The following is a 24,051-nucleotide window of genomic DNA, read 5'->3' as shown; positions in this document are numbered from 1 at the left end:
AATAAAATAGATAAAGAAAAAAAAATCAAACATAAATAATTAATTTTTTTATTGAATAATATACTGTATATTTAAAGTTATAAAATTTTATATAGATACAAGAATTCTGAAAAAAAAACATTTCGAAATAAAAATGCAATATTTCCTATTTTGTGATATCCTTAAGTTTTTTTTTTTGTCTTAATATTTAATATCTTTAGTAGTTCAATAAAGTTAAAAAAAAATAAATAAATTTAAGTGTATGAATTAACTATGAATCATAAGAAAGCAAGCACTTTGTATTCCTGTATTACGTGAGGCAATGTATCACGTACACGTTTATTAAAAGTGGAAATGGGAGAAATTAGTTCCTTTGTTGCACACGGTGCGCCAGTGTACAACTGCATTTATGTGTGAAATATTGCTGCCGGTAACAAAATTAACGTTAAGCCGTGCAATTTATAACATGTAATAGTTTTAAAGTAAACACAATCCTTCTCTTTTTTTGTTTTGTAAATTACTTCAAGAATTTTTTAAAAAACTGATAGTAATATCATTATAACATTTAATATTAAAAATTTGAATAAAAATTATGCATATAACACGTGAAACGAATAAACTTTTTATTTAAAAATTAAAATTATTAGCAAAATTTCATGTTATAAATTATAAATATTAATTCTTTAAAAGTTTCTTAAAAATCCAAGAATTATTAACAAATCTATTCTTATATAATTTCATAGTTAGATAGCTTTATTTTTTCAATGAAACGAATTTTCCTATCATATTCTTATTATTTCCAGTATAAAATTCTTATAATTATATGAAAATATTATTAAATATAAAATATACTTGGATCTAATTATTTAATTTCAAAATGCTATAATAAATATCACAGTATATAAATAATTTTTGTAACCACAAAAAAGTATATAAACATACGAGAATGCTAAGAATAAATATTCTTAAGCCTTTCTTTTTCTTCTTTTTCTCATTATTTTATCATTAATATTCTGAAACTGTAGTTATCGTACAACAATTTATATCTTTCAATTCTTTGAAAATTACAAAACAAATCAAAATACGCTCCTTAAACAAAAGTATATTAATAAACGATAACATCTATTGCAAATATAAATACAATTTTTCTTCAACTTCATTTTACTTTAAATTATAATCAAAGATTCTACCATTACGTTCTAAAACCTTTTTGTATTTCATCTCTATTTTACTTCGTATTCTTGCCCTTCCCATTAAACAATAAATTATTATGCAAAAGACTAATATAAATAAGTCAAAGTACGAAACAACTTCTAATTCCAACAAGATTAATCAATTACCCGCAACGAACTTAACCTAACCTAACCTTCAAACTAAATTTCAAAGAAAATACTCCAGAGATCCACAATTTCACCCAAGCAAAGAAAAAAGCAAAAGCTTGAAACAAAAGCTTGAAACAAAACGCGACACGAGAGCGAACGCGTATTTTAACGGCGATAATTCAAATTAACCGAGTTAAGAAGACCGTCACGTCGCCGTCGTTGCAGTGGCGTGGCGGGTCGAGGCCGGGCAATTGCACAGGTTTAAAGCTCCGAACATCATTCGGTACGCAACGAAACAGAGCCAGCCGGTTGGATCGAGAACGAGGGAAACAAATATGCGTCAGCCGGAAATTTATCCCCCGGAACAGGCGGCATTAATTTTCCCGCGGGTACACAAACGGGTCTCGAGTCTCTCTTAAAACATTTTCAAACTTGTCCGGATTGTTCGCTGCGAGCTTGTCCTCTTTTTCCCCTACCGAGCGCATAATGGCCAATTCCAACCTCATTTTTTTTTTAACCCTCCGCCCTATTCACCAACGACAATTCAGACGTCGAGGATGACGGAGGATCCGTAATCGTAATTTGTTTGCAAGGGCTTTCACCGTGCCGCTTAACGTCATAAACGGAGAAGAGAGGAGGAGGGGAGAGGAAGAGGTTAAAGAGAGGGAATGGAAGGAAAAACGGAGGATCAAACGGATAAAGCAAGAAAACACGTGCATTGATAGCCTGGAAAAGTTTCTCCATGAAACTTTTGCTCTAACGAGAAAAGGAATATCGAATATTGCAATTGGTGACGAGTATGATCCTCGTTTTCATTTGTTTTTTAACGTACAGTAGCGAGTTTGATTAGATTGATTAATAAGATTGATAATGGATCGAGAAAAATTATGTGTTTAGATATATTTTAGTTAAGAGAGTTTAGTTGGGATAAATATGGTGAAAGTGTATCTTATTTAGATAATGGAGATCAGAATGGGATGGTGAAGTGAAAATAAAAGTTCTTTATTTCTTGCAATGAAAAAAAAGAATTTTTTATCATAATTTGAAAAATCAAACTGATAAATTTTATGAGTACTCTAAAATGTCCAAATATTCTATTAATTAATTAATATAAATAATAATTGGAATTTCTGTAGAACAAAGATTTCGTTGTAACATTGAGATGAGAATAATGTTCTATTTTTCACTGTACGAGATGAATAAATAATATAAATATAGAAAATTATTTTATTTATATACATCTAAATGTTATCTAATTATAATTAATCCTTGAACTATAATAATGTTATTACTAATAATTATTAAAATATAAATCAATATACATTTATTAATATTTAAATAAAATAAAATAGAATAATTAAAATAAATATGATTAAAATAAATTTAAAATTATTTTTTTGTTTCTTCGTATTATTCTTTTGCTTTTCCTTCATTCAACAATTGTACAGTTTATTTCATATTAATAATTTTCTCACTAAGATTTTTTGCAGAAAAAAAATAAACTCATTATGAAATAGTAGTCAAATTTATCATTTTTATGTTTCCCCTTATTTTTTCACTCTTTTATTTTAATTCTCTTCGTATTAAGTGTTCTAATGTTACCAAGATAATGTTTGATCTTCTTTTTCTTTTAAGTATAAGTGATTCGCATCTTCATCCATGATTTTTGATTGATCATCAATCATTGCTTCGTCTAATGCACTTTTTTCATTTGTATGCGTTCTTCATCAATAATAGTCTTCTCTGATATTGAACAGACATCACATCATCTATGCATCTCTTTCTTAAATTGTTCTTTGAGAAATGTCAAAGATTTAAAATGATTCTTGAATGCATTTTAGTTATTTCTTTATTGAAAAATTAAATCTTATCATTTTGGCTTGATTCAATTAAGAATAATAATAATAATATATAAAAACAGATCTTTTTAAAATTAATCTTTATATATCATATTTTATAGATTTTATTTTAATAGAAAAACAATCATTTAAATCACTTAGTTTTTCATATGAAATTTCACATGCTATAAGAGAGATAATTTGAATATAAATAATGCATATGAAATTATTTCTGTGAAAGTTATATGCTACAAACATTCCAGATCATTGTATAATAATTACAAAATTTTTCATTCAAAATTACAATGTTTTTGAACAATGTTGCATAATCAAATATAATCAATATATGAGAGAATTCTTATTTAGCAATGTTCATAGCTTTATTTTGAGGTGACTATGAAATCATTCTTTTGTTCTTAATAATATATCTGTAATAGTAATGGACGAGTCTCTCTCATAATTTTTAAACAATTTTATGCTTTATTCATGCATTTGAATATCTATGTATTTGAATATCAAAAGAATAGGAATCTGGAATCGATACATTATCAGTACATGTCATAACATCAAACTATATCGGTATCTCGACATCAAGAATATGGAAATCATTCGAACCGATATCAAAACCTTGGAATGTTTAGTAAATATGTTGCAATGAAAGCATCAGTAAAAGCATAAAAGTTCAATAAATAAATATATATATATATATATATATATATATATATATATATATATATATATATATGTATATATAGTCAATCATGAAAGTTTTCTTATGTAAACTAAATTAATAAATTATGTTATTAAAATTAACAATAATTTTATTTTATATAAAATATTGTGAATATGTAGATTATGTATATGAAACAATTTTTTTATTAAATATCCCTTTGAAGAAACAAAATTAAGTCTTAAAAATTCAATTCATTTGTTTATCGTTTTTATTGTTGAAATACAATTTCATAATAATAAATTTCGAGATAACGAGAGAGATCAAAATATTAAAATAAAATATTCGAGTTTTATGTCTATCATATTTTAAAAAATATATATCTATTTGCGAGATATTTGATCACTACCTATTGATTTCTACGAATAAATCGAAATAATCTTGACTGGATCAATCGATCCAACTGTAACTCCATTTTGGAAGCATTGAAGTCTACTAAAACTGTGCATTCGAGTAGTGTTCGTACAATAATCGCGTTCGAGCACAATTGGGCAACTCGGCCAATTAAAAATTTGCCGTGATGCAAAGCTTTCCACAGTTGCAGTCATACGGCAAATTAATACTGTATGACCGATTTAATGGTGGATATCAAAGGAGTCCGGTGCAACAATGGTCGATCGTAACAGTGGCGTTGTGTTCGAAATTGGAAACGACGCGTACACGAGCCATTGCTCTTTCGATGAAGTTTGAAATGCGGCTGAGATGGTTCTCGAAATGAAAATGTTGCGAAACTCGTTAGCTGATCGTTCGATAATTAAACACGCAAGCTAATAAAATTATACGTACAATCAAAACAAGAAAAAATTTCAATGTTCGTTTGATGTAGATTTGTAAAATATTGAGAAGAAAATTATATTTATTTTTGACTAGATGGATCTTTTTGTTATTATTTCATTAGATTATAATATTGCTTTTTAGAATAATTTTACAACTAGTTGAATTTAAAATTTATTTATCATTATTATTGTAAATTATGATTGAATATATTTATAGAGATTACATAGCTATCTAAATAAAATTACATAATAAAAATAAGATAAATGCAAAATTAATTATTTATTAATTATTTCAAAAGTTGAACGTAATCTAATAATAATAATAATAATCAAATTAATTGGAAAAATTAATTAGAAAGCTGGATTATTCTTTTATTTAAAAGTTAGATTTCAAATGATCCAGTCATAGTTAATTAAAGATTAATAAAAAAGTATCGTCGTAAAAATTGATAATATTTCATTGATTTATGTTTCTTTTTATTCGTATGAAACGTATAAAAATTGTACACAAAATTTGTTTTATCTAATATTTATGAATTAATTATTTTCTATTTATATTTTCAAATTATAAATAAACAAAATTTTATATTTAATTTTTAATATCAAGTTTCATAAATGTGATCAAGAAAATATTTCAAAATTAGTAAAATGTCTTTATGATATTACGAAATTTTTGAAGATATTCAACTCTTAAAAATACATGACTATGCTTGTTCCTTTACAAATTTTACAACATATTATTACAATATTATATTATTACAACATAATAATCCCTTTATGTTGTAATCCTTCGAGAACAATAGCTTTATCAAAAGATCGTAATATATATTTTATCCTATGTTTGTGAGGTTATATAATTAATAATAAATAAATATTGATCACAGTAATTAATTATTTATCAAATTTTAACAATTCATAGACCGCTCTTTCGACAATTCTATCCTTATGAAAGTGTATGGAAGATATCTTTCTAATTAAGATGGAGATCAGTAAAATAGAAATAACAAAACGAGTGCTAATTAGAAGAGAAATTTTTATTAGAAGTTTTCGATATTTTGAGAATATATTTTAATAATCATTGTTTATTATATATTATATATTATAATAAAAATGATACATCACTATATATATTACAATATAATACAATATGTGTATAATATTGTTTTAGAACTTTAAATAGATAGCAAAAAATTCAAATCTTATACAAAAAAATTGTGTTATTATATAAGATAACAGTAAAAAATACGACAAACATTGCAAAAAGGATCTCAATCTAAATTTTATATGTATAATATTTTACATGGTGCATAAAATGAATCAGTAAAGGAAAAAGAAAAAAATTCTATCTTTTTCAAATCAAAAAAATTTGAAATAAAATACAAGAGAAAAAATCAAAATCGAATCATTTGAAAATAACTATTTAAAATAATGAATTCTTACCTTAAATTAAAATATTATAAAATATTAATTTGATTCCATTTACAAAATAAATAAAGAATTTAAAAAATAATTCCAAAAATTCTTAAATTCATTATTCGAAAAATGATTTTAATTTTTTTAAAAATATTTTTAGACATGAAATTTCAATTTTTATTTTTTGAATGAACTTTGAAAATACATCTCTTTAAACGAAAATTTTTTGAAAACATTATTTACCTGATACTCTTGATATATTTCAATTGTAACTTTTCTTTCCAAATAATATAACAAAACTGTAGAGTTTCAACTTGTAATTAGGTAATTTTATTGAAGTTTCTTGCCGTGCTAAAGTTCTTTCAAGAAAACAGCATGGTATCGCGTTTCACGCGACTACCATAATGGGTAGCATCATCGGTAAATAAAGTGCAAAACTGCGAACTTCCCCTATCGCGTGGAAGCATGCTAAAAGTAATTAATTAACCTCTTTTTGTATCGCGGGTCAATCTCGAGCGAAGTCGACTTGTTTGTTCGTTGGAAGTATGGTTAGATCACGATTAATCTCATTACACATGGGTCACTAAACTTTTTGTCAAGTAATTGGGTTACCATTAAGCGTTACACCGTGCTGAATATTCAAGCGACTCATGGTGAATTATCTACTCGCGCGAAATAACGTATTTCTTGCGATACATTATTTATGACTTGATTTATTCGTACATATTAAATAAATAATGCGTTTAACTCTTTGTTATGTTAAATGCAATAGAGAAAATTAATTTTGTATATATTATTTTAAAATAAATTTTCTTATTTTAAAATTAAACTTATTGAATTTAAATTTACTTAATATTTTATCATCTCAAAATGTCACTTCCTATTAATCAATTAAAATTAAAGTTGGAAAATTATGTTAAAAATTTCTTAACAAAAATCAGAAAAAAGTAATTCTTATAAAATTACCACCACATACTAATAAAATTAAATTTAACATTGAAATTTAATATTATACTATAATATAATATTACTTTTTACAAATTAATTACATTTATCGATATTATTTTTTTTATCCCAAAGTTAATGAAAAATTAAAGTTAGAGGTTGAAATCATAATTAGAATTACAACGAGAAAAAAAGAAAAGTAACATTTGTGAAATAAAATTTTTCAAACAATAGCAATTGACATTTTTTTTAAACTAGTTGAAATCAGTTGAAAAAATACGTCTGAAAAAACACAAAATTTTAACCGCTCTAGATTAAAATTATCTTCGTATCCCGTTCCCTCTATAAAGTCATTTACCTTTCTTTTTCAACGTAATGAATAATCTTTATCAAAATGTTCATCGTAATTTTTTACCCACAGCTGGAATGAATTCTTGGATTTTTTTTTTTTTTATTCCTTTCACGAAAACCATTTCAATTATAATGTGATATTAGTTTTCAAATAAGGCAAAGACTATCCAATATCAATTAATGTCCATCGGAATGACAGAAGGCTTTTCTCTTTTCTTCTTGCCATTTCATTCGTTTCGACGTTTTATAATACCATTCAAAAGTCGGGAACTGCGTTATGATACCGACTGGGATTACATTATTTTAATGAAAAATATCGACAGAGCAGAACTTAACGAGAATAAAACGTAAAAAGATCAACTTCAAACTTTTAGTAACTTTGTCTGTAATTATTAATTGATCGATGTTATTTAATCGCAATGTTTTTTCTTCTTCTTCTCCTTCTTTCTCCAATTCATTGTTATTAAATATATCATGAAAATACAGCATGGAAATACATCACGTTAAGCTTCGAGAGAACTTTATCGAATTTTCTATTGAGAAATTTATTTTAGGATTTAGAATGTCGTGCCGAAGCAGATATCTTTCTTTCAATCTTTTTTGTATTAGTGGATCGGTTGGAAAAATTAATGACAATCTTTTTAAGTCGCAATATAAATGGGATAAATGTAGGATAAATGTATCGAGTATATTTGTAACTTTATGTTCAATTAAAGTAAAAGTGTGATGATTGAAATAAAATTTAATAAGATTATGCAAATTTTTATGCAAATTTATATATTGTGTATTTATATATATATTACATGTAGAAAGTATTTTTGACTATTAAATATATAATCAGATATTTATAAGACTTAATTCGGACTATATATTATAATCCATAAGAAAAATGTAGCAATATAATAATTCAAAAACTATTAAAACTATAATGCAATATTGGTATAAATTTAAATATATTCTTAAACATCTTAATTTTATTTAATAAATCTTTAATTAAAAAAATAACAAGTTTATTTGATATTGAAGCTAAGTTTTGCTTTCATTGAAAGCATATCATATCATCGATTAGTAAATTTAATCATTTCTAAATCAATTTAAAACAAAAATTATTGCATATACATATATATATATATATACTCATTTTTTTCATCGATAATTCATAAAATTCTTATTTACATATATCTTTCATTCACTTTTCAATTTATACAAAAAGAAGTAAAAAGAAATTAAACGATTACGGAAACGTAGATTTTCGAAGTGGAAGCTTATCAATTCAGAAACAATCCTTTTAGAGATCTAGATCTAAATGATAATTCTATAAAAATTTTCAAACAATTTTATAAAATTATCTATGATAATATGATACCATACAAGATTTATTTATTTATCCAATTTATGTTTTATTTGAATGTTTCTTCATTTGTCTGCAGATATTGCCTCTTGTTTTCCATTTCATGGAAGACGAAATACTTGTCCATAGATTCTCCCATTCGTATTTTATCTTCCATTATTCGCGGACTATCCGCAGATAACGTATACGGATTATTTGCGCGTACATATCCGCGAACATTTGTCTCTCACAACCTCTGGACAAGGTTTAAAAATAATCCTAAAATTTGATATCGCGTATCCACAAAAAAAAAAAATAATCCTAAGTCGACTTCCGCTATCCGAAAAAAAAAAAAAAAAGAAGTAATCGCAAGGGCGCAGGATATAAATCCCGTTTTAATCGCGAGCCAAATTAAAATTCCACTCGGTAAATCACTTTTCACATGGCGGAGGTAAGGGAGAGAAGAGAGAAAAATATATGGAACGCGTCACATTTAGGCGAAACTTCGGTATATACAATCTACCAGGGGTTGGGCTAGCCGGATGAATTTCCTTTTTCCTAGGCGGCTGATTGTTCCTGTGGTTTGATGAACGAGCGAACTTTATTTGAAAATTTCCTTAAATTAACGGATCGGCGGAACGCGTTTAAAGAGGCCCGGCCAAACCTTATTCCACATTCGACACGAATGAAATTTCAAATGCAGATTAGCTTCTTCCTGTTCCCGTTTTAAAGAGATACAGAAAGTTGCTGGGGGAGGAATTAAACAGAGGCCGCCGCTTTGACAAATATTTGGACGAGTCTTGGGTGTGCAATGTTGCTTCCGATTTCTAGCCGTGCAATTTCTTAACTTATCGGGGGATCGTCTGGATAAATAATGGCCGTGAAAATTATTTCAAAGGTGTATTCTGATTTGACCTGATCTTATTTCATTTAGCGACAACTCGTGACGAAATTTTGTTGACATTGTTTTCGTCGACACAATTTGAATTGGAATTTGTGTTGATACTATGTTGTGTTGATGATTATGTTTTCAGTGACGCAATTGATTATATTCAAATCAGACTAATTAATATTTTATCAAATTTTTAAGGTTTTAGACTAGTAAATATGTGTAGGAAATTATTTATAACAGGATTTATTGAAACTTTTTTTTTTATTATTTTTATTTATACTCATATGAATGTTTCATTAGATAAATAATATAATATTCTATTATGATACTAAACTATTATGATATGTAAAGTATTTGTATTTCCTTTTTAGAAGATGAAATCTATTCACAATGATTTAATAGCAGAAAAATTTAATACAATAATATATTAACATCTGTTGAATACATTTTTCTTATTTTTCTTATTTTATAAAATATTTTAAATAATATTCAAGAAGTAAATGGTCAAATGTGAAATTATTTACATAAGTAATAAAAATAAACTATTTTATTTTAACATATTTATTAACATATTATTTTAACATATTATTTTAACATATTTTGAAAAAAAGAATTTATTTATACAGAATTAATTATATAATTAATTTATAATTAATTTTGTTAAGAAAAAAGAGAATTGAATATTATTCTTTTTTTTTTCTATTTTGCATTATAAATACTTTTGTCCTTTAATTAATTTCTATAGTGAATATTCTATACAAATTTATTTAAATTTAGTCATCTAAAGATATAATAATGATGAAATAAGCATTGCAAAATAATATAGATCTTTATTTGAAATAAAACATAAAAAGAACAAATTATATTTAAATAATTTATTTACAAATTTCCATTATCCATTTATTCATTGTAAATAATAATAGGAAATATGAAATAATGGAAATTATCAAATCAAGAAAAATAATATATTTAATCCTAATATGTCAGAAAATTTTTAAGAAAATTTTTTTATTATTTTTGATTCTTTTGATTATTAATTCTTGATTCTGATACTTTTATTTTCATTTTATTAATTTAAAGTTTAAATTAAGATTAATTAATAGAGAAAAAGTTTTATTATTATAAGAAAAAATGAAAAAATAAAGGAAAACAAAAGATTCATATTTATTTGTAGAATTTTTAATATTATAAATATCATTTATGATATATAAAATAGACATATTCATATACATTAAAACAATAAAACATATATTGATTAATCTATAATAATTATGAAGTTCAGAGTGTTAAATTAAACTTGACGCGAGATCTGTGTTTGACTAATCTCAGACTCTGACTACTTATTTACTCAAGCAACTTTTGATCTCATTGAAATATTATACATTATATGTCGTTTTGAATATCCGTTATCTTATTAATTATTTCAATATATAAATTTATTATAATATACATAAATTATTGATTTTTTACTATTAATTTTCTACATTTTTTTTTAAAAATATTTTTTTATAGTAACTCAACATATATATTTTTTATCGTACATATCATGTCTTCGGATTTTTAGAAAAACCTTTAGAAACTTATGGTTAAAAAATAAAAGAGCAACGAAAGAAAAATATCGTAAAATGTATCTTATCATGAATATCAAGAGAGTTATAGTAATATATTTATGATAAAAACTTTTTATACAGATATAAATATGTATACATGAAACTGAAAATATTTTCTTTTCATTTTTCAAAATTTTAGAATTGCAATTTTAAATAAAATAATCTTTATAAAGAAAAAAAAAAGATAAAAATAAAAACGAAGAAAGAAAAAAAAGATCGTTTTTATTTTTAGAAATTAGAAATTCTATAAAATACAATCTGTAATAGTATGCTAGAGTACATGTATTTACGACTGTAATATGTTGCATGTATATACATAGTAAAATCGTTGAAAATGTCACACCTGTTGCCTTATAAGGTTATACTGGATTCAAGAGCCACGTGGACTGGCAACATAATTTTCTCTTTTAACTGAAATAATTTTCCAAATCTTTTTCTCACTACTGAATAAATATAAAATATATTGATTTAAAAAAAATTGTATTGTAAATTCTTCTTATGCAATTTGATTATTTACAAAAATAAAATATTATTCTATGATTTAATATTTTGAAAATTTTACATTTAATATATATTTATTAAATAATCAAATCTTATATTATCGAAATTATATTGAAATATAAATGAAAAAAAATTTTATTTTAGATTTAATTAAATTACATATATATATATATATATAATATAAATTTTTTTTAGTTAATGTAATTTTGATATATTTTTTATTTTATTAGATTTTTTTTATTTTAACATGAAATCTATTTTATAATATTTATCATAAACATTTATCAATTGTATATGGATTATTAATGTAAATTTGTAAAACGATATCACATGCCACATATGGAAAGAAATAATCGTACTGATAAAGAAAAAATTAAATTACCTAATTTCATAAGAAAGAGATATCAAATAGCCATTGAGATGCGATTTAACTCCATTAGATTTTTTTATAAAATTTTTTTAAAAGTAAAATTTACATTAATAATTTACATTAATATTTCAATTTGGAGATGTAACATTTAACTTGATGAATCAATATATTCGATATGAATAATTTTCTGTAAATTCATTAATAAATCATTTTTCATATGAGAATTTATTTATACGAAAAAATTTTTCGACATAATCGATTTACAGATTGATTATTCAATAGAGATAAATATATTATTTTTTAGTCAAAATCCAAACTTCTTTCTTTTTAATCAACTTTATAAATAAAGGGGTAAAATAATTCAAATCATATATAAGAATAAATATAATATTCTTTTTTTTATATTTTATATATTTATATATATTTTTTACATATTATTTTTATAATTATTATACATAATGAAAATTGTAATTGATTTTTAAAATTGTTATTTTTTTTTACTTCATTCTTTCTTCTTTGATTATTTGAAAAAGGTACATATCGTAAATTGCGAAATATAAAATATAATGTTATTTTAAACGAAATATAAATTTTTTAATAAAAAATGTTTTTATAATATTTTTCGCTTTCGCATTCAATTTTTCATCGTTCGATTTAGATTTCAAATTATATAAAATTAATGTATTTAAAATTATATCGTAGTATTAAGAATATTGATTTTAATATATTTTGCAATTAAGTTTAAAAATAATCACTATTATATATGAATTTTTTAATTATGTAAAGCAAGAAAATATAATTATAAAATTTTATACTATTAGTTATTTCTATTATCTCTTATTATAATAATATCCATAATTAAACTTATCTGCAATTCGATATTTCTATATGTAAGATTTTTATGAAAAAATAGAAACTATGAAAACGATTAATCTACCATTAAAAAAATTATATTTTATTTTTCTCTGTTAAAATAAATTTCATTTATTAGCGAATTTATTGTTATTAAATAATAGAAGTAGAATTCAATACAGTAACATTCGAATTAATTAGGGGATAAATTCGTAAATAATTATCATTAAGATTAAATAAAATTTGTTAATATTTTATGAAACGATTAAAAATTAAATTTTTAATTAAAAATAATTAGTTAATTAAAAATATGAATATTAAATCAGATTAGAATACATAAATCAAATATATAATACTATTATTATATTTTTTTAAGAAAAAAACATTAAAAAGAAGAAATACAAAAAATAAATAAATCGTTTTTAATTGTCTTTATCATTCTAGAATAGTTTTTAAAAGAATATAAATGTTACTAGAATTGTTAAAATAGAAATGTTATAATAGAATTGCTATTTTATTGTATTCTATATCCAAATAAATCAATCGTTTGAATATCCAAATTTTTATATTATAATATAATAAATTTTATATTTTAAATAGATATTCGATATTCTAATTCAATTGAACTTAATTTTATAATTTGTAATTTATAAAAATTTAATTTTAAAAATACAAATAATACAAAAAATCAAACTTGAATCAAAAAGATTAAAATCGAAATTAAATCCATATTTCTGTTTATCATAGACTGATATAATTTTCATTATCTAATTTCGCTTTTCATACTTTTTTACAAAAAGTCATGATAGCTATATAACTTTAGTCTTTTACATTTTAGTTTCTTCTCGTAAAGTTCTTAATTTATGTTTCTATTATTCTTTACATTTTTATGCGACTTTTACCTCAGAGAAAAAATCAGAGAACCTAAGTTTTTTATTTTTTTTTTTCTAGATTCTTTTAACTTTATGCGAGTTAACTTCACGAGTTTTACCTTCATTTCCTTAAACAAGTCTCTTTGTTCCGAAATATCATTAATGATATAATTTAAGGCAACTAATATGGTGGTAATAGAATAATGTTAAAAGAATAGGATTTGAATTTTATTATCGAACGAGAAATTGGATAATATTTTGTGACAAAAATAGTAAGATAAAAAAAATGATGAACGAATAGTAAATTTTGAACGATAATGGAACATTTAAATTTTTTATTTTAGAACATTAGTGAATCAAATAGACAATATTTAAAATTAAATTAATAATTTTAAAAATTTTCAATTTTCTAAAAATAATTGACAGTTTTAAATAAAATAAGCCTTAATAAAGTTGATATTTTTGGTTTTTTCGTAGTTCAAAATTTTATTAAAGATATTTAGTTATATAATACTAATTAAAAATTTGTAATCAATTTTTTAATTGTAAATAGATAAATTTATCTCTAATTTTATTAATAAATTAATGCTAAAAAGTATCAATATTAATTTCATCTTATTTATAAATATATTATATATAATATTTTTTCTTATATATTATAAATTTTTTTCAAGAAAATTTTTTCAAGTTACAAAAAAAATTTTTAATTTAACTTTTATTTGATTCCTTGTATTTTTGAAAATATTAAAATATCTGCAGAAACTATACAAAAAAATACTATATAAAAATGCGATTAGTCCAAATTGTTATTGAAAATAATTAATAATTTTGTTCATAAACTTAATTTTTTTCCAATTTTAATCAAAATATTCGATAAATTTTTTATTAAATAATAGTGCTAATAAAAAAATTTTTATTTGAAAGTTTTTTTTTTCAAAGTTTACAAATTATAACATAAAATCAGAAGATACAATAAAATATTTGTATGGATTCTATTTATATGAATGAAATTTTCTATTATATTATATTGATTGTTCAAAATTTCAGCTCTTCCATATTTCAACTGAGCATTTATGTGAATTTTCTTACTTTCTATTCTTATAATATATTTAGAAATGTACATCTACAACACAAAATAAACAAAATATTAATTTATTCAATATTAGATAATTATTATTATAAATGTGTTTTTAAATTTATAATATTTGATATATTATTATCTATTTTAGAAAAAATGTTTCATAAAATCGTTAATATGAATTCTTAATTAGACAAAACATCATAAAGAATTAAACATAATAAAGAATTAAACATTACATGAATAACTTGGTTACACGAACGTTTGTAAATGAAAATCTATTGTATCTAGATCTTCAGAGAATTCCTTTAGAATAAATTTGAAAAGTAAAAAATAAAAATTCGTAATTCACATATACACATATCCTTTATTTGTTCTCAAAGTTTTATAATTTTTTGAATTTGCAGAATTTATATAATCTCATATTGCCTTGTAAGTGTTGGAATGGAAATATTTCAGAAGTTAGAAAATATTGAAAGTGCAACAAAAATTACATGTAAAGTATATATATATATATATATATATATATATATATATATATATATATATATAAGATGAAAAGATTTATATTAATGATATTAACAAATAAAAAGGTGCAATCGAAAATTATTCAATTATAAAAATTGATTCATTATCCCTACTATTAAAATTTAAATTTTAAAAAATCATCAAACATCTGATATCAATAGTTCCTACAAATCAGCAAGATAGAAATACCAATATTTTGATTTATGCTATGCAAAGAAGTTTTGGAATTTAATAAATAAATAAACTTAATTCAAATTTCAAAATAAATACTGATTAATTAATAAAATTTAAATTACATTACGATTTTCGAGTGTTAAATATTTCAACAAATGACACTGCAGAAGTTTTCACATTCAACTTTAACTTTTTTAACTAGTTTACAATGATTACTATTGACTGTATTTTCAATAGTTCCAAAAAGATAGAGGATTAGGATCAGATTGATAGATAGATGAATCTTCGTAGGAAAACGAAAAGAATTTTTGGAACAACTCAGTATTAAATAATTTTTTAGATATTATAGAATGAAATCAAATTAAAAAATATATACGTATACACAATGGCATATGAAATATTGGAGAATAGATATTAAAGAAAATTCTTTATTCAATTATTTTATTTATCGATATAAGATATTTAAAAATCGTAAATTATTTATTCTTATATAGAATGATATTTAATAATCAATATTTAATTAATCGGATTGTTAAAATGGCTTTGTTAAAGAAAGTATATAAAGAATATCTTATATCTTTACAAAATATTTTTTTTCTTCTTTCGATTCGATTTAAAGTTTCTTTCAATTTTTCGACTCTACTCGAATCGAACTATATTACGATTACCATGAGAAAAAAGAATTTCAATTCTTTTTCTTTTTTATCTTTAGTTTTTTTATTTCCAACCAGCTCTTTTTACCGTATCTCGTAAAGGACGAAACGAATTGGAATTAAATTGAAGCAGATCGCAGATTTTCTGCCAATATTTCGCACTTAATCAAGTTCTGGTCGAACGGGATATAGCCATTTGAGAACCACAACGAGATATTTAGTAAATTAATTAATATGAACGTGTTCTGAATAATTTTAAAAAGATTATAATTAATAATCATAATACAAGAAATTTGATTTCGATAATGTAATTCTATTTAAATCTAACATCTCTTCGTTTTTTCGACTACGAGAAAACTGTAAAATTTAAAAAAAATACTTATACAATATGATAGTAATTCTCTTTTTACACAAATGCATAAACGAGATCTATATTAATAAATATACAAATCAATTTTGTTTCTTTAAGTGAAATATTCAATTTTTGATAAAATAATGAATATCAAGTATATAAATACTAATTACTAAATTCTTTATTTTTAATGAAATTTTATAAATATGTAAAATATAATGGGTTATGTACTATTTTTTGAAGAAATATTATTTTAAAAAGATGCTCAAAGATGCTTTTAAAAATGTTTTTAATATATTTCTGCATAGGACAAAATTTTAAATTATAAAATATTGTGCTGAAATAAAAAAAAAATTCTAGACAAAATTATCTATGAAGACTTTTGTGGATGATATATTTGAATTTATTTATTCTATTATTTTCATTAAAAAATTAAAAAATAATTTCATAATATTTCAAAAATAAATATATATAGTAAATAAATGTGAATAGTAATATTGTTTCTTAATATATTTCTCACTTTTATTAGTAAATATAAGTAAAATATCAATATAAAACTTTGATTCGAAGAACAATTAAATAGATAAATATTTTCATTTATGGGAGAAAGAAAATTTAAGAAAATTTTAATCAAAGTACAAAGTTTGCATAGTTTAAACTGGTTTATTCGCTATTATCATACTGAATGATCAAAATAAATGATATAAAAAATTGAAAAAAATAAATAATATTGCTGGTTATATTAAAAATTCTATATCCAATGCAAATCATAAAATTATAAATGCATGCATAAATAAATTTTAAAATGAATAAGAGTTGTAACAATTTAAAGATTGTATCAATATACGAAATCCATTTCGAACATTTCGAAAATTTATCATATCCAATGAGAATATTAACATATATTATAAAATAAATATCTCAGAAATAATAATTTTAATTATGAAAAAGTATATCACTATTTTTTTATATTCAGAATTCACTATTTTATCAAAATTCAGCATAAAAAATTCATCAATTCAAAAAAAAAAAATTATTCTTTAGATCTCCTCTAACTATTCTGAAATGTTGAAAATATATAAAAATATTCATAATATGAAAATCATCGAAATAATTTTTATAATATGTATTTTTTTTAATCAATTTTTATATAACATTTTCTCATATTATTTCAATTAAAAAAAATGTTTGACAAAGTTTGTGAGAATATGCAATCGATTTCAAGTTATTTATATTCAAATTCTATATTTATTTACTTATTTTTTTGTATCATTAATTCAACATGTTTAAATGAATGAAATATTCGTGAAATTTCAGTGCATAAATAAAAGAAAAAAAGTTTTAATTTACGTTATTATAACGACAATGAGACAGGAATTTTAACAAGTTAAAATTAATTATTCCATTCGTTAATAAAGAAGAAAAGAATTAATTGTTGTGATTTAATTATACTGAATGTCGTGTTACCTTTTTTTCGTACATTTGATTAACTTTTTCCATTGTTGCAGGATCGATGACCGTGACAAAATGGTGGATCGGCGAAAAGCGCTTCTAATGGTGTTAATAGCTCTCCTAATTTATCCAAACGACATTTTCGGTAAGTTATTTATAAAAGAAAATTTTAATAAAAATATTCTCATTTTATAATACACAAACATATTAGAAATATAGAAACATATAGAAATATTACATACATTACATATTACACGTTATGTAATTAGAAATAATAACATAATTAATTTTTGTATTAGATATTTTTTTATGTAGATATAAAAAATTTGGAATTATTTTCTAAGATATAGAATACATCGAATTTCTTTTTTAATTTCGTTATTAATTCGAAATTAATACTATAAATATCAATACCATTCAATTACGAAGGAAAGCAATATTTATTAAATAATTAATTCGTGATAAATCGACTTAATAATTTAATTTTCGTTTTAAGTTAAATTTATTGTTCAATGTGGATATGTGACATTGCATACATTTTACGCAAATAATCGGATAATGTTATCAGATATTACATGTAAATTGTTTGAAATAATATCTTTCAATCTGGATTAAACTTTAAAGATTCCGAATTTCAAGATTGACAAACTTTACAATTAAATTTGAATTTTTCAAATTTTTAAGAAATTATTTATTTTTCTATCTGCTACGTGATATAAAAATATTTTTGAAAAAGACAAATTCAGAATTGTTAGGAATTTTTTTTTTTTGTGAAATAATAACAGTTTAAATACATTATTTACTATATGCATTATTGGAATAATATTAAACAAATAAAATAGAAATAAAATAATCAAAGTCTATTTAATACCATCGATAAAGAAACTTCTCTTCTCCCATAATTATACCGTTCTAAAATAATCCTCCAGTAATAAGTCATTGTTCGTTCTAAAAGCAGCTGATCGATAATTAATTTCGTCTCGAAGAATGGCCATCCTTTTATTCACTTTTATTAATATCCTAAATACCGCGTATTAATAAAATTGATAAATCGACACGCAGCTTAAATTACAATCTCAATTTCACCAGAATGTGTTAATACAAATTTGTGACAATGTTCTACAGCATTTAATCCGAATTCATAAATCGCATTTGAATATCGTGCAATCAATCTTGCTTTTGCACAGAACCAGTTAAATTTCATTCGAAACAATTAAAATAAAACGATTATTTATATCATGTACCAGGTTCTTTTCGTTCAATCATACGAGCAATTATTGCCAACCTCCCTTTAAAAAAAAAAAAAAAGGAAAGAGAAAAAGATCGAAATAAAATTCGTCTTCCTCCAAAATGTTTAGCAACCAGTTTTCGACGAGTCCGTTGATTGCCACTCTTTCGACGAAAGTCCTCCTCGACGAAGAATTTTCAAAAAACCGACTGGAAAACGACGAATGTCGTGGAGTTATGATGCATCACGAACCGCACGGCCAATTTTGCAACTAAGCCGTTCACTTCACGACCACCTGTAAATACAATACCGGAACTAATCCGCTTTTGAAACGCACGCTGTCACCGGCGATATACGCTGATATTGGCCTTACGATCTTTCCCATTCAGGTGAAATATTACTTTTTTTGCGGATGCAAGCTATGCTGTCCCCTTTTCACAGACAAACAGGATGTGAATCGCGAACTTGACGAAAATATCAATGACCATATGAAGGACACGTTGCAAGTTTATACGGCAATGAAGATCTTCTTTTATTTTTATCTTTTTCTTTTATGCTTCTTTTTCGTGTGGAGAGGAAAATCTTATTGTGTATAATTTAAGAACGATTCTTGGTTTTATTTGGTGTTTGAATAGTTATGATACGAGAAAGGAATTGACGAGTAAAAGTCATCAAATATTCTTACTGATATTGATATTCTTACTGTTCGTGTTCGTGATTTATATCTATAAATTTGGGAAGGCCAAATCACAAAAGTTGTCATACATAAATGTTAGTTAAAGTTTATTTATTAAAGTTTGTATTATAAACTTTTTTTATTTTAACACGTTAATCAAAACTTGATTACTTATTTTATAGTACAGCATTAGAATTGGTTTATTGGATTGTCAAAAAAAGAAAAACAAAAGTATCGAAATTATTTTTAAATTACTATGTTAATAAATTAATCATTTTATAGATATAACATACATTTTTTTTTTTAATGAAACTAAAAGTCTTTTATTTTTGAAGCTTCGTTTGGTGAAAATTTTTTAAGTTTTTAATAAGTTTCATTAAGTGGAGCACCACAAATTTAGAAGATTATTTTCGAAATTGAAAAAGATAAACATTTTAGATTTTTAAATAAATAAATTAATAGTTAAAATTGTGTAAATATTTACAAAAGGGTATCATCTTTCTACTTTGTTTTTTAATGTCAAAATCATTATACCGAATAATATTGAGATTTTATTTGGCAGTCGTTGTTTAAAAAGTTATCTACATAATCTAATTTAAATTTAATATAAATCATAAAAGAAAATTAAATAAATTTTTGTGATATCAATTGATAAAATTTTAATCTTATCAAATTAGAATTAAATAAAAAATTTATCTTATTTAATAGCTTGAATTTTTCTTAATTTAGTCTTCTTAATTAGTCGGCTATCAATTAATACTAATAAATCTGATTAAAACTAACCTTATCTAATGTAAACTTTCAATTTCAAAGAAAAGTTTACTAACTTTTTAATGACCAATGACTGTCAAAAGCAAAATCTTCATAACGACTCGAGTGATGACAATAAATTAAAAAAATTGAATAAAAATGTATAATAAATATAATATATTAAAAATCAACAATATTGCTAATATTACAATTGCTAAAATTATTTATCTTCGATTTGATAATGTTACAATTTATTAGTCAAGAACATAATAAGACATAACAATCGATACAAGTATTCTAAATTTATATGTACAACTCAGTTAATAATGAAAATACACGAAACCTGAAGATGCTCCATTTAATCTGATTCCTCGTCAATTTACGGTCTTTCCATAACGCAAATACATAGATATAAAGGAAATAACAATTATGTTTTCAGTTTCCCGCTTAAGTTATTTCGAGATTCATTAAGTAGACTTCTTATGAAAGCGTGTAACACGAGAGGGCGCGTACTGTGCCCTCTTCGATTCAGTACACTAGGGATGAATTGCGACTTCAACTTTTCCTCCGCTTCATTATCCGTTAATTTTACCGTGAAAGTTAATGAATAATTGGAGCAAACGCAATAACCTTTGCACAGAAGCTTCGTACACTGAATGAAACTACGCCGGCTTTGCTTTAGACGAAATCAATTATCCTCGAGCCTCCGAGCGACATTCCAGTTGAATTTTCCAGTGGTAATCAGACCGTTTGGTAACCATTCACGGAGAGATCATCGTATTGCAACCAAGTGTTTCTAATTAAGTCCTATTCTGTTCTTTGCTTGTACCTTAAACGATATTTAAATAGTTATTGAATGGAGATCAGACTTGATTCGATTACGAAATAGCAGATTGGAGATTAAAATTGTAGGGGCAAACTTACTGGATAATATTTAAATACAATATTTGAAAATTGATTGGTATTATTATGTATAATAAAATATAATATAATTACGTAAAAATAAAATAATAGTTCTTTTATATGGTTTTATATGTTTTCATTTTTTAAATTATTTATATTATACTATTATCTGATTGATGTTTGAAGTTTTATTATTATTTTTAAAATTAGTTTTTTAATTCATTATTATTTATAAATTAGTTTAGGATATAGTTTAGTTAGTTTAGGAATACATTGTGTTAATATTGTACATGCATCAGAATATGTCAGATATAATTATAAGAGGTGAATGCGAAACCAAAGAAATTTTAAAATAAAGAAAAAAGAAAGGTTAAAATAGTAAAAACATTATAGTTTATTATTTAAAATTAAAGTTATGAAAATTAAATTCTCGTTATATCTTATTATCTCTCAATTTTTTATTGTAACATAGGAATTAAAATATCATAATTTTCTTAACTACTCATTTATTATACATTATAACACTTTGAAAATATTGACTTATATTCATTTTTTTTTATCTTTTTTGAATCCTTTTTTTCATTATCCTCCACAGAAGACAAATCACGTTCTCGTTCCAAGAAAATAAAATTTTTAGCAAGAGTAAAAATAAACCTTAAAGTGACATCGACCAATATTAGCATCCTAATTTAAATAAAATTTCAAAAATATTTTTCTAACCGTACAAATATACGACGCTATCGCGATTTCTCGTCAAATTATACTACGACAAAATTTTCACACAGAATTATCCCATTCATCTCCATGTTGTTTTACGCAGATTAGAGCGCAGCAGAGAGGCGCAATTTCTCTAAGGTGCATCCACCACTGATTTCAATTATTCTTTGACGATTTCACGGCCCGTGTTTCCACGCAATTTACAAGCGTGTATTGCACTCGCATTTAAGATCTTCGTGGAAGATGCATAATGCTTCCAAAGTCGCGATTACATCGAATAGTTCACGACGTTGGAACTCGTTTGAAACAAGCATCGGGGCTTTATTGTAAGCGTGGAACTACCATTTCGCGATCACGGTTATTTCGAGTAGTTCCACATTTCGAGGCATCCACCCTTGCAATAAGTGCAGATAGCATTATCTAGGAAGAAAGAGGAAGCAGAGGTATACGAGGAATGACATCACTTCCTCGAATCGAGTATCAATTCCTATCGAAGACAGAAAGGCAAAATGAACGCTATATCTTGAAACTGAGTTAATTAAACTGAGTTTCTTGTATCAATAATCTTGATCGTGTAATACCATTAATATATTCGTGAGAGGATATCAAAATAAATGGAAAGATTTCTATACGAAAATAAAATTTATATTTATTAAATTATAGAAATTGAAGTTAGATGAAACGAGATGGCGACAGAATGACAGAAATAGGGCAACGTGATAGAAATAGAATAGTTTTCATTCTGTTTATATCTTGTTTCACTTGATGCAAACTTAAATTGCTTAATTAATAAATCCAATTAACATATTGAATTCAGAAAAAACAACTTTTGTTTTGACTATTAGAAAAATTTCTGTAAATATATTTTGTATCGAGAGGAAAATCTATTTAAGTAAAAATTTTAGAAAAATTAGAAAAATTGTTTCTAAAACTATTACTTTGACTTAGATTAAAGAAAAATATTTTTATTTTTTAAATTGATGAAATTTTAATTCAAGTTTTGACGAATTTTTTAATTTTGGAATTATGCATTATTTGCACTAAAAAAATTATTTTTCTTCTAATAACAGTAAATAATAAAGTACAATTAAGTGTTATTAGTCAAAAATGGTTAAATCTAAAAAGAATTGTAAATCAAAACACATGTTTCTTTAATGATAACTCCATGTTTATTATATAAAATGATATAGTAAATCGTTTGTTTTTTAAATGATATTTTCGTTTACATCATATGATATAAAAATTTTTCTAGATAATTTTCATATTTTTCATATTTGAGAGATATATTTTCATTTTATTTTATTTTTTTTTTATAGAAATGTATATCTAATAGAAATTATTTTATAATAATTAGATAAATTATGCAATATAATTATTTATATCCATTATTGAATCTATTAGAATTTTCTGTCACAAATAATACGATTTCAGTTATAAAAACTAATAATAATATTTTTAGCAATTTTTTTTATCATTTATAACTTAAAAATCAAATTGAAATTGAAATAATTTTAACCAATTGAAATTTAAATTACATCAGTAATGTTGAGTAATTTGAGAAAGATCAATTTGTTTGAGCGATTGAATAAAAGTAATATTTCAATAAATTTTAATATAATAAAAAAAAATATAATAAAATTACAAAGTAAGATATTATACAAATAGACAAGATGTATACATAGAGAAAATGAAATAATTTAATAAGCTGATTCAATAATGAAGAAATATCGATGTAATTAAATTTTTCAGAATTTTTAAA

The 24,051-nt window shown here is 23.3% G+C and overlaps 1 protein-coding gene across 2 annotated transcripts in view; it reads left to right on the top strand.

The window, feature by feature from the left end:
* The first annotated feature begins 18,081 nt into the window (after window positions 1–18,081).
* LOC100871590 (lachesin) overlaps window positions 18,082–24,051 on the top strand; it is a 94,659-nt gene continuing 88,689 nt past the window's right edge. The window contains exon 1 of one of the 2 annotated variants that reach the window (XM_031919098.2): window positions 18,082–18,163. In XM_031919098.2, coding sequence (XP_031774958.1) covers window positions 18,094–18,163 — 70 coding nt within the window. In that variant the 5' untranslated portion in view covers window positions 18,082–18,093. The remainder of the gene's footprint in view (window positions 18,164–24,051) is intronic. The other variant, XM_031919097.2, reaches the window with a different exon arrangement.

Source organism: Apis florea, unplaced genomic scaffold (genome assembly GCF_048593485.1).
Source record: "Apis florea isolate Af1SG1 unplaced genomic scaffold, ASM4859348v1 contig_3696_pilon, whole genome shotgun sequence".
Taxonomy (NCBI): Eukaryota; Metazoa; Arthropoda; class Insecta; order Hymenoptera; family Apidae; genus Apis; species Apis florea.
The sequence above is the reverse complement of the archived record's forward strand: the minus strand, read 5'-3'. Positions and strand labels throughout refer to the sequence as shown.